Source organism: Schistocerca piceifrons, chromosome X, assembly GCF_021461385.2.
Source record: "Schistocerca piceifrons isolate TAMUIC-IGC-003096 chromosome X, iqSchPice1.1, whole genome shotgun sequence".
Taxonomy (NCBI): domain Eukaryota; kingdom Metazoa; phylum Arthropoda; class Insecta; order Orthoptera; family Acrididae; genus Schistocerca; species Schistocerca piceifrons.
In genome coordinates, this window is record NC_060149.1 from 138,513,046 (window position 1) to 138,526,982 (window position 13,937).

Sequence of the window (13,937 nt, forward strand, 5' to 3'; positions counted from 1 at the left end):
AATCATTTTGTCCCGACCCACGATAGTCATCGGATCAGCCCCTTTTTTCAAACCCTTCAGTGTCTGGAACTTCTGCAGAGCGACTTGTGCACAGTCATCATTCTTGTAATACAGCATTACAAGCAGAGCGTGATCCTGCATTGAGACAGTCATGGCGAACGTTGCAGATGCAAAAGGAGGACAAGCCGTGTACTCGGCGTGTTTATACCAACTTCAGTGGGTAGTGTGCATAACAGATCTTTTCATTTATGTATTCTGGCACATACAGCGCCATCTATTGGTCAATTTTCACACTATTTTTTTTCTTCTGCCATACGTTTTCCCCTCTCTCTGATAATATTCTGTTGCAATTTGACATCATTCTGACCAGTGGAGTTACTTCTACAGCATTTTGAAAGTTTAACTTTAATTATAATCACCCTGTACTGGTGATATAGGAGTAACAACATTTAAAATTTTGAGTTTAATCATAAATATGTATTTTGAGCAAAAAAAGATTTTTTTGTTATATAGTTTTCTCATATATACACATAAATAGAATTTAATTTAACTGCAGAGAAAAGGAAACTATGTTTGTTTGCTTAAAACTAAGCTAACAGTCAGTGCCCTGTTTTTATTGATTTTTAATATTTCCAGCAGTGTCACTATCATACTAAGCTGTACAGAGAATGGTTTTCTATTATACCGTGCTTAGAAAACATAGAATTGATGCCTTCTAGTCTCCAGCATCTCTGTTGTTCAGACAACCTAATTTTCGTTGCTCTGCCTGATTGTAATTTTTCATAGTCCGTGAAAATGAACATGTACACTCCATTTTGTGGTGTGAAGTCAATTGCATCTCTACTGTAGAATAATAGTGTAGCTATGAATGCGACTTTCCTAGCATTAACTGTGATGAAATCTTCTCGGGCCTCCATCCGCATGGCTGCATCGAAATTCTGCAACATTTTTTTTAAATGCATTCACTCACATGAAGGCCCGAGAAGATTTCATGAGTAGTGTAGCTGCAGTGTTGTAATTATAAAGCCAGGTCCTTATTTTTGAGATATTAACTTTCTCGCAAGAGTCTCTGAAATATTGCCAACATATGTGATAGTGCACCATTTTTTGTTGTTTGTTGAATTGGGCCGCATTCAGGAGGGGTACAGTTTTGCACCTTTTTATTGTTTTGTAGAATATATCCATCAGGTAAGAGTGATAGCCATTGCTGGATGTGATGCAGTTGAATGCCTGTCATTCTGTTTGAAAGGTGATTGGGATAATGAAAGATGTATGAGGAAATGTACCATGGAGTAAACAGCTTTATGTTTATGACATAACAGGTGCTTTTAGCTTCCAATGTTAGAAGCTTTCATTTTCCTGTGAATGCCAAATCAGTATTCTTAGTTGTTACTGTATATACACTGGTGTCCAAAGTTAAAACAGCAAACCAAAATTTTGCAAGGTTGCATTTCTTTTGCAACAAAACAGTATAAACAGGTTATAGTATAGTAGAAATAATGTAAAGACTAAGGAACATAAAAAGCTGCAACCTGCATAATGGTAGACTAAAATGTTCTTCATTTTTTTCAACGTAGCGAACTTGCACACAAGTGGGTAATGTGCTCAATATGTGGTGTGGCCACCTCTGGCAGCAATACAGACCTGACAACATCGGGGAATGCTGTGAATGATGTCATCAGTCACACTTTGAGGCAATAACACCTATTCTTCCTGCAGAGCTGCTCGCAAGTCTTGGAGAGTGATTGGTGGATGCTGGCATGATGCAACCCCTCTCCCTAGTGCATCCCAGACATGCTCTATGGGATTCAACCTTACCAGTTCACCCGTACAGTTTCACAAAGAGCTGTTAGAGTGGGCAATGTAATCCTTGCTCACACCATTAGGGATCTATCATGATATCAGTCTTTTTACACAATGTTTGGGTCCCGAAATCATGTTCCACATGCCCTTCAGATGCAAATCCATCGACAATCAGTCTCTAGACCAAATCAGGACTCATCTTTGAAAAGAACTGTGACCCACCGTTCAACTGTTCAAGTAGCATGGTGACAACTCAATTCTAGACATTCCCTTCTGTGAAGACGCGTCAAATGTACACATACAGTAGGTCTCCAGCAATAAAGGCCACTCTCTTGAAGTCTTCTGTACACCGTTTGCCTCGATACAACATGTCCAGTGGATGCTGTGGGATCAGATGCCAGTTGCAGTGAAGTACTAAGGTGGTACCATTGTGCCATTACAGCCAAATAATGGTACTCCCCTCTTTCTGATGATGTCACACATGTTTGGCTCTGGCCTGGTCTTCAGGTTACTTTCTCGGTCTCTATAAACTGTCGCCACATCTGAGAAGCAACAGAATGATTCACATTAAGCCATTGGGCCACATCAGCTCGCAACTGTCTTGCTTCCATTCTTCCTTTGGCCCTCCACTGCAGGAGTCTGGAAGCCGTCTACTCTTTGGCATACTGCACTGTCTGTGACTGTCTACACAGCGATTGTGGATGTGGAACTATCCGGCAAACACTAGTTTATTTGGCGGATACCCTGACGTCATTGTTGGTGTGGTTGTGTGTTGACCGGAATACCATCTTCCATGCAGAACATGATCATACAGACATCTGTTGACAGTTTGTATGATTATATTGTGAATTATACACTGGATGGGGAAATAGCCGTTTGTTGCTTTAATTTTGGACACCAGTGTATAAACACCCACAAAATTTACGGTAGAGCCTTTCAGCTCCATTGTGAATTTATTTTTATCACATTGGGAGCTACAGTGTTCAATAAAGCATTTAAATTTTGAACTGTATCAGCTCAAATACACTGCACATTCCCATGCATCTGATCCAGTACTTAATTTTGTAACTGAGGGAATCCTTATATAAAAATAATTGCTCAGAATTGTCCGTGATGATTTTCTGTAGTAAGAGGCTTAAGAGGGGAACTCATAGTCAGGCTGTCTTACTGTCCATAGAGAATGTTATGTTGTTGTACATAATTCTGTTTCCCTAAGGGGTGATATAGTCACCTGAAAGGTAACAGCAGTCCATTGTTTGAGAATATGTGAAAACCAAAATAACCTATGTTCACAGATCTGTTTTAGTTAGTGACCAGTTTCATTGATTATAATCATCACCAGATTGATCTAAAATGAGAGTGTATATTTATGAGTAAGAGCATTATAAGTTAGCAACAGTATAGGTAGCAGCTTTGATCCACATTAGCTGACATGCACCTTAAACATAATAAAAGAGGCAGATAAAGTTTATAGCCATTATTGACATTGTCACATAATATGAAAACATGATAAAATTGTAATAAACACCCATGGCTGTGATATCGGGCTGTGGTTAACTTACCTTGCTCACAGCTGCAGTGCAAACACCCGAGGGGCTAGGCCCCTTGATGTTTCTGACTGGAGAACTATTTACAGCAACATATTACAAAGTCAGAGATATGATGTTCAAAATTACACGAGGCAAAATAGGATGAGCTTAAAAAAAAAAAAAAAAAAAAGAGAGCCAGTCCTTGAAATAGGCCCACAGTAAAATAGCAGTTACAAATGGCAGCTCTGAGAAACACCACCCCACTATATTTCTGAATAAACAAAATTAATTTACACCAAACACCCATTTTTTGCTGTATGACAGGCTGTTGCAGTTCTTACATGTCCTGATATTCTGACACTGTCTGTCTGTTTTCTGGCCCAGGCCCTGCACAGCATACACTTTCTTGGCTCTGTTTCACGAGCCCATTGTCCCTGTGGCTTTTTTCCATGTTTCAGAATGCTGCTTTCAATTAACTTCATTATGAACTATATATGTCACAGACACCTATTTGTGAACGGGCATTTATATTTTACTGTGGACCTATTTTTAAGCTCTGACTCTTTTTTTAAATTATATTTTTAACTCACCTTATTTTGCCTCATGTACAGTTTTAAACATCATGTCTCTGACTTTGTAACACACCATAGTAAACAGTTCTTACAGTCAATGACACCTAGCAGACAAGCCCCCTCAGATGTTTGCACTGCAGCTGTAAGCACAATGTGTTAACGATGGCCCTGCATCACAGGCCATGAGTGCTTCTTACAATTTTAGTATGTTTTTATATAATGTAACGATGCTAGTCATAGATATAAATTTTATGTGCATCTTTCATTAAGTTTAAGGAGACAGGTAAGTTGTGTGCAAAGATGCCTCTCAGATTATGTGAATCAACGCTACTACTTATACTGTTTTTAATTCATCATAAAGCCCTTATAAATATGCACATTAGTTTTAAATTATATATAAAAACAAAGATGAGGTGACTTACCGAGCGAAAGCGCTGGCAGGTCGATAGACACACAAACAAACACAAACACACACACAAAATTCAAGCTTTTGCAACAAACTGTTGCCTCATCAGGAAAGAGGGAAGGAGAGGGGAAGACGAAAGGAAGTGGGTTTTAAGGGAGAGGGTAAGGAGTCATTCCAATCCCGGGAGCGGAAAGACTTACCTTAGAGGGAAAAAAGGACAGGTATACACTCGCACTCAAGCACATATCCATCCACACATACAGACACAAGCTTGTGTCTGTATGTGTGGATGGATATGTGCTTGAGTGCGAGTGTATACCTGTCCTTTTTTCCCCCTAAGGTAAGTCTTTCCGCTCCCGGGATTGGAATGACTCCTTACCCTCTCCCTTAAAACCCACTTCCTTTCGTCTTCCCCTCTCCTTCCCTCTTTCCTGATGAGGCAACAGTTTGTTGCAAAAGCTTGAATTTTGTGTGTATGTTTGTGTTTGTTTGTGTGTCTATCGACCTGCCAGCGCTTTCGTTCGGTAAGTCACCTCATCTTTGTTTTTATATATAATTTTTCCCACGTGGAATGTTTCCCTCTATTATATTGAACACATTAGTTGTAATATTAATATGATTTTGATGATAACAGTTGAAACTGGTCACTGAATAAAACAAATTTCGATCATAGATTGTTTTGATTTCCACATGTTTTGAATTCTGTTTTAAACGTGTTTGAATTTCAGATATTACATAAGTGATTCTTTGAAGTTTATTTCATATCTGTGCAAAATGTCTGCTAGTTCTCTTGTGCAGTCATCTGTAGACATAGTTGTGAAAAAGCTAGTGACAAAAGACAATGTTGTTTTGGAACTGGAGGGGAGTGATTGGGTCTGCCTGAGTTGTAGTTTGTGATATTTTATCTGCAGTTGCAACAGTCAGTTGTATTTTGTGATGGTCTGAAAAGCAAAAAACTGATTAGTGAATAAATAAAACCTGTTGCAGAACTTAAAATTCTGTATATGAAGAATGAAATGAAAGATTGCTGTGATACCCTACTATGTGTTGTAATAACTGCACTGATATCCATCTGGACTGTAACTAAAAATTTGTACCAGGCTCAAGACTTGAACCTGGTTTTACTCCTCTTCATGATCAGTCACTTTATCAATATCCTATCAAGCATGCATTTTGGTTCAACACGAATTCTCATTAACACATGATGTTTCCGCCTATATGCTGGACATTATATTGACCTGTACACTTCAGATGAATATCAATGTATAAGTAATGGGTGTCATGGCAATGTCAAATTTTGTGTTTCACATATCTCTGTAAAAATGTCCCGTGGGTGGGCAAAATCTTCCAAAGCTTGCTGCTCCTGTTTCTTTCCAGCAGTCCTGTTTTTATCAAGGGCTCTGTGTATAAATGTTCTGCAAATAGTAGGTAACACTGAGCGACTTTGAACACTCATGTCAAGCCAGGAGGCGTGCTTGGATAGTGTAAAGCTATGGTGGCTGCTTGCATAAAGAAGGAAATTTTCAATTGTGATTTGAGACTAAAGAAAGTGTTTTTTCTTGTAATTATTGCCTTGTTTTGCCAAACCACAGGAGAGTGGTGTGAAAGGGTAAACCTTAATTACAGTATTTTCACATAAACACTCCTATTTAATTTTGTACTTGATTTCATTTAATTAAGTTAACTTTTTGTAGAATTTTTTAATTACCTTCTTTTTATGTGAACCTGTTTCCCTGGGTTTGTTTCATTAGAAACCTGTCTTACTGTCAGCACCTATGAAATCCTCACCGGTCTTCCACACTTACCAACTTCTCAGTTTTATGTTTTCCTTATTTGCACTGTTAATCCAAAATGAGAATAATTATATTCACAGATTTTCCTGTTTCGTTGTGAAAATAGTCCAAAACTTATGAACAGTATTTATGAGACCAGAATGAGATTTTCACTCTGCCGCGGAGTGTGCCCTGATATGAAACTTCCTCGCAGATTAAAACTGTGTGCCGGACCGAGACTCAAACTCGGGACCTTTGCCTTTCGCGGGCAAGTGCTCTACCAACTGAGGTACCCAAGGATGACTCACGCCCCGTCCTCACAGCTTTACTTCTGCCAGTTATCTCGTCTCCTACCGTCCAAACTTAACAGAAGCTCTCCTGCGAAAGGCAAAAGTCCCGAGTTCGAGTCGCGGTTCAGCACACAGTTTTAATCTGCCAGGAAGTTTCATATCAGCGCACACTCCGCTGCAGAGTGAAAATCTCATTCTGGAAACATCCCCCAGGCTGTGGCTAAGCCATGTCTCCGGAATATCTTTTCTTTCAGGAGTGCTAGTTCTGCAAGGTTCGCAGTAGAACTTCTGTTAAGTTTGGGAGGTAGGAGACGAGGTACTGGCAGAAGTAAAGCTGTGAGGACGGGGCGTGAGTCATGCTTGGGTAGCTCAGTTGGTAGAGCACTTGACCGCGAAAGGCGAAGGTCCCGAGTTCGAGTCTCGGTCCGGCACACAGTTTTAATCTGCCAGGAAGTTTCAGTATTTATGAGGTTTATTGTTGTCAGTACAGTGCAATAAATTAAAATATAATGGAACCATTAATCACAGAGAGCATCACGAGCTTACTATTGATATTAATGTCAGGCTTGGTTATGTAGCACTAAAGTGAGGGTCTGGAAACTGAGAGGTCGCAATATGGATTTCTGTAAAGTGAGGGCCTGGAAACTGAAAGATCACAATATGGAATTCTGGTCAGTCTACAGATTTTTTTCAACCTGCCTTTAATCTAGCCTTCGCCTCTTAACAATGTAAAGATTTACCAGAAACTGTAAGTCTTCTTTCGCTGGTAGTGTTACTGGGGAATGTTACGGACTCACAAGTCAACAAAGCTGTGCCCAATTGAAAGTCTTATTCCAGGCCATAGATCCACACAAAATTGTTACTACTACTACTATTACTAATATTAACAATGTGTAACAGTTGTATGTGTTAGCAGAGAATGTGAAAGTTGTTTACTATCTGAAATATTCTGACTTCATTTTCACGTTGACAGGGTTTGAAGGAAGACAATGTGAAATCAGCATTGGTGGCTGCACTCCCATGTCATGTCCTGAAGGAAAAATCTGTAAGGAGAAGACAAATGGAATTGAATGTCAGTGTCCGGGTAATTACAGAGGAGAAAATTGCAGTGAACAGGGTTTCTGCATTGGGCAGCCTTGTGAGAACGGTGGCACTTGTGTAGAATTAGAATACAATTATACGTGTAACTGCCCTCCCGGTTTCACAGGTGTGTTTAAAAAATTTAATATAAAAGTAGACTGTTTAATCCAGTGTGGGTTTATTTATTTATTTTTTTGATGTGTTTTGTTATATAATTACCTACAATATCTTATAAACAGTTAACTAGCCAAAATTGTATTAGTAGAAGAAAATTATTTTTTTTCCTTACATGACCGAGTAAATGTTGCTTAGTGGACAAATACCTAAGGAAAGAATGTTGGTTATTGCAGATGCATGTAACACACTCTCTCTCTCTCTCTCTCTCACACACACACACACACACACACACACACACACACACACACACACACTCACTTGGAAGTAGGACCGAACAGGGCTTTTGTGAGATAAGAAAATAATAAGAATGATGAGAGAACCATATGTAATACTGGAAAGTAGAAAATAGAATAAAAACAGTAACTCATAAATGTATTACTGTTATTTTTTAACAAAGCGGAAAGGTCTGAAGCCATTCTTATAGTCCCAAGCAGAGGAAAAGGAGTTAAATTTTTGACCACAAAGAAAAATGAGAGTTGTTTTGTTATTTTCCGTGCAAAGTGCTATTGATTTCAGAGACTATGAAGTTCACAAGGAGACAGATCTTTCAAATAAGTGTAATTACACTCACTGAATAAGATGCTTTGTAAAATCAAAAATGATACAAAGGAAAATTATTTCCATGGCATGTTGTACATTTTCGTCTTGAATACTGCTGGTATTTTATGGCCACCTCCATTCTTCAGAGACTAAAAAAAAATGTGTTCTCTATTTGTGATATGAACTATATAGATGGGTTTGTTATGGATAGAGAATGTTGTACATGTGCGCTTATGTTACAAGTCACTTGCCATCCACTCTCTATTTAAAAAAAAAAAAAAAAAAAAAAAAAAAAAAAAAAAAAAAAATCCGCTTAGGATTTGATATAATACTCCAGTGGGTTCATTGTAGGTGTGCATTAGTGTAATTGGACATGATCTTGTTGATGATAATATATTTAATGGCAATTTCAAATGGGTGAAACTAGTTATAGGAATTCTAAACTGAGTAAATCAGTCACAATTGGATATGGGTTTGCTGAACCTTGAGTTCTTATTCATGGGACAGGTGAGTGTTACCAATCTTCCCCAGCTGTAAATTTTGGCACGAGTTAGTGACCACCATGTAGTTCCAACAGTGACATGTTTAGTGCCGCAGAAAATAGACATACGCTGAGATTGTGGCAGTGTTAAATAATAATAATAATAATAATAATAATAATAATAATTTAAATTTAATAAAAATACAACAATGCTTCAACTTCAGTGTGTGCTAGGTGCTGATGAGTATGAGTAAATGACTGTTGGGGTGAAACTGTCCTTAGGAGGCAGCATCTGCCGCACATGACACACTTTGAGTGTATTAGCCTTGTCCAAATATCTGGGTTTCTGCCTGTATCAACCTTCATGTCCCTAGCTGCTTATTGGAACACCAGATTTTACAATTCCTCAAATAATAACACTTCCAACAGGATAGATGTATCATCTGGGAGCAATAACACTCACTCCAGTAAGAGGCCTGTAGATAACCCACTGAGAGCCTTAGCTTAGGCAAAAGGAAATCTCAGCTGTTACAGAACACAAGGCATATTTTGATAATGTCTTCTTGATTATTACAGAAATAGAGGGCCACTAAAAAGTGGTCTTCATTCTATACAGGGTATCCCATGAGGAGTGGTAAATATTCAGGTATATGACAGGAACATTCGTTTTAAGTGAGAAACTTTATGTGGACACATACACTATTCGGAATTGTTTCTGAGATAGAACACATTTAATGTCTTTGGATTAGCGTCACAATCATGTGTCTTAACCACCTAAGCTCTTTGATGTTTTATTCTAGGTCAACCTACCTCATTGCTTTCAGCATCTTTTTTCGGAATGTCTCTGAGCCATTAAACTAGCTCATAGAATGTGCTGTTGTCTGTTTTATGAAGTAGTGAGAGAGGCTGAGAGTGCATCAGAGAGAAATATAGGTTAATTGTGTGTGTACACATGCTGGCTAAAATGCCACACATGTACACTAATGAAGAATATGCAGTATGATGTGTGTTTACAGCTTCTGCGATGGTGGTACCCTTACTGCTGTAAAAGAATACTGTTCGCACTTTCTAACACATTGAATTCCTGACTGTAGAGTGTTTGCCAGAGTTTTTAGCACATTGTGTGAGACAGGTCACCATTTTTCCTCTGAACATGTAGCTCAACAACCTGTGTAGGAACAACAGCATGTTGTTGCAATGGTGCAGTGACATCCTACTACCATAACACAGTGACTTTATGCATATACCAGTATCCTACAAAAACGTGTATGGTGAACATCATATGTGAAAAACTTATACCCATTTCACATACAGCGTGTCCACAATTTTCACATTGGCAACAGTGCCACGTGACGTGAACTTTTTCACTGCTTAAATGACATTCATCATGTGCTTCCATTAATAGTGTTCACTGATGAAGCCACATTTGCATGGAATGGAATCAACAACACTTATAATAATCATTGATGATCACAGGAGAATCCAAATGCTGCAGTGGAAACCAATTTTGAAGTTCATTTTTCGATCAATGTTTTTTGATAGCTCTAGTAATTTTAGAGGACCAAATGGTGGGACAGAATTATTTGCATTTTTTGGAAAATTAATTTGTTAAATACCTTATGGATATTCCTTTAGCCAAGCAGATTGCTCTGTGGATTGGTTGTGGTAGTACAATTAACTGGTCGCCTAGATCACCAGACATTATGCCATTAAATTTTTGTCTATGGGGCTGGCTGAAGTCTGCAGGATGAACTGCTGGGTCGCATTATGGATGCTGTTGCCCTCATTATGGAATGTGCAGAGGCACTCAGATAAGCAACACATGTCCTCCTAAGAGTGCACAAATACACTGAAGTTCACAGTAGGATATTTGAATATTTACTGTGAACTGAACAAAAGCTGTAATGTGACGTAATACTTAGAGGTGAAGTGATAAAAATGCGTATTTTTCAACTGATACTTCGTAAAACACATCATAATGTTTACTAACTGTTGTTGATGTGCAAAGTTGACAAAGTATTGAATAATACAGCAAATAAATAATAATGTACATTAAATGTCTTCTATATTGGAAACACACACACACACACACACACACACACACACACACACACACACACACATGCCTACATTGTCACGGTGTAGACAAGAAACACGTCTTAAAGTTTCTGACACATGATACTAAATGGTACGTCTTCCACAGAAAGGGTGACCTCAGTGGAAAGAGTTGAAGGAGAAGTAGCAGTTCTTTTAAATGATGTATACCACACGTTACCTTTCCCCCCTCACTAAGAACTTACAGACAGAGTTGTTGTAGCAGTGTGTGTCCATCGTATGGTCATTACATATTCCCTCTACCTGTTCTTCCAGGAACCAATAGACCAAGAGGCTCTAATTAATGCTGTCACAGATATCTCCATCATTATTTTCTGTTTTGTGCACTCCTGTTGGATTATTCTCTGCCATCAGTTTATAGTTGTGCTTTCTTGCCATTGCACACATGTCTAAATGGGAAGTGTTCAGTGAACTGTGTTCCAGTCATCACTTTACTCTCTGGATATAGCTAACAAAGTAGGGCTAGAAAAAAAGTGTTACCTTGATGGATCCTCAGTAAGGCAAACTGGAGACTGTACAGTTATCTAACTGTGCGTAGATGTAAACACAGTGCCCAGGAATGAGCAAATCACATCACAAGCACCATCTATCTCACCAATGTCACATCCATACCAAAATATTAAGGGCAGCTTTGAAGTCAGTGTCTTCCACTGCACAGTGACAAGTACCACTCTGTAATATGGTGCAGACATGTGACTTGGCAGAATTTCAAGTTGACACCATCTGCTGAGAACTGTGCAGCCAGTTAAATGGCATGGACAGAATGCAGTTGTATACTAATAAAGAAATATTCTGTCAATAATACTTGCACTCCACAAATTATTCCATCAAACCTTAACTTGTACGGGACAGCATGAAGATGATTTCACATAAGTGTATGAGGTGCCCCTGTAATGCTGCAAAGAGGATCAATAATTCTCCAGACCAGCAGTGGCAGAGCATTTCACTCAAGTTACCATCACCATTAGCCAGGATACAACTTTCTGTCATCACCAAGTGAATGCTGAGTGAAGCAGGTTGGACTGCAGTTATACCAACGTAAAAGTTAACAATAGCCCTTCCACAGTGCAGGAGATAAATTTGGCATTTTCTGCATCATGGGACATGTCACTAAATTGTGACCAAATCTATTACTTCATGTTGCAGCACCTTGCCAGAAATGCTAAAGAAGTCCTTGATGTTTTGGATCAGTACAGTCTTGGTTCATAGAAAGATGTTATTTTAATTACCCTTCTCAAACATGGGAAAAACCACATATGCTCCAGTAGCTATTATTGTGTTGCTCTCACTAGCTGTATGGAAAATACTTTGGTATGTATGGAAACCACCTCACTGTATGCATCTTACAATCTGCATAGCTCCATAGTGACCTTCAATATGATTTGAGCAGACACCATTTCACCATTGATAACCTCATCCTGCTGAGGTCATTGTAACACATGCAAATAGTCAGGCATCACCAAATAAGGATTTTCTTCAACATTGAGATGTCCTATGTTACCACTTAGTTGCACAAATCCTTGCTCAGTGCCACAAATGGGACTGCTGAAGATATTTTCATGTTTTTTTAAGGTTTATTCACTGTACATTATTTTAGATACAGATTGTGATGGCCTATCAGGTTGTTATGCATGAGAACAATGTACCTCAAGGTATTAATTTAAATGTGACACTGCTTTTTACTAGCTATGAATAGTTTCTCATCCATGGTAATGTGCCTAATTAACTGATTTTTATTTATGGATGATTTCTCAATTTTCTGCTTTTCATTCACTTTATCCGCAACCACACATCAGTTGCAACAAACACTTAGTGGCTGGAGGAGTGGACAGAGAATGCCAGTTTTAAATTTTGTGCTTTTAGATTTGTTTCTGTCTTTTTCACTGTCAACCCACTGTGTGTAGTATATCTAACTTGAGAATGAAGGATACCATTTTCACTTTTAAAGGATTATAAAAACTTCTGAGTCTTGATTATGTACAGAAATGTCATGTGGCCACTATGCTTGAGGAACCTAATGCATTCTCCCTTGAAACACTTGATATTTTATAATGTATTAGTCATATTGAAATGTTTGTTCTCTTTATGTAGCCTTGGCAGTTGTAATACAATACATTGGTTATAGATTATGAGTCATGTGGTGAGAATATGTTACTGTGACAAGTAAATGTGATGAGTAATTAGAGCAGGTGAGATACCACATAGATGTCTCACAGAAATGAAAACAACAAATAAACGGATGTGGACTATGTTACAACAAAACAGAACACAACTTAAAAAACGATAAAAATGTACGTTTTGACAGAGTGCAGAGAAATTGTGTAATTGTGAAACTGTTACAGTCATTTGTTGCAGCTTATGTGACAAACTATTGTTTTCATCATTTCCTTGAGAGTGATCACGTTCACATTCATGCAAACACCTGAATCAGACAAGGAGGCATATCTCATTCATTCACCATTTGTATAAATTAGGGGTGTTGATAAGAAATTCCTATCATATGAGACACGAACTGTCACTAATACGATGTATCAAATACGAGGCATGTTTTCTGGTGTAGAATTCAGTTCACTTGTCACAAACGTTTGCAGTTTCTGTTCGAAAGCCACTTCCTTTCGACTGCTGATAGAGAGTTGTGCAGAATGAACTGCCATTGTAGGTCCCTTCCTGACACCTCACTGTTGAAAACAGACATTACACGATGTCACAGACACAAATTTGAATACAGTGGAAAAAAAAGTGGCATGGGAGAGATTTGAACACAGCTCATCCGCTTGCCAGTACAACACCATAACCAATTCACCATAACGCCCTTATCGATTCAGGCCACTCTACATTACACTTCATGTCGTGGAGTGTTCCTGTTTCTATTGTGCTTTTTTTGCACAGTTCAGTACACATTCTTGCTATTTTCATGGTTGATCTGTATTCAGTTCCTGACTGGCCGTCCACTGGGCCCTCTCACCACTAAATACGAGGGGGGTGCGATAGGGAGTTCGCCTTGTCAGTAAGCAGCAGTGCCCTTTGGGATACATGCAAAGAGTTTCTTTTTTATGTACGGTTGTGCTAGACAACAGCATTTAAAAATATTATACTCTGACCACCATGAGAGCATTAGGCAGTCTACTGAAGCATTTGGGATCTATCCTATTTCCAGCTGAGACTACTGAGA

At 38.6% G+C, this 13,937-nt stretch overlaps 1 protein-coding gene across 1 annotated transcript in view; it reads left to right on the plus strand.

Moving 5' to 3' along the window:
• LOC124721361 (protein crumbs) overlaps positions 1–13,937 on the plus strand; it is a 357,509-nt gene that overhangs the window by 186,176 nt on the left and 157,396 nt on the right. The window contains exon 12 of the mRNA XM_047246295.1: positions 7,346–7,579. Within this exon, the coding sequence (XP_047102251.1) occupies positions 7,346–7,579 (234 nt within the window). The remainder of the gene's footprint in view (positions 1–7,345; positions 7,580–13,937) is intronic.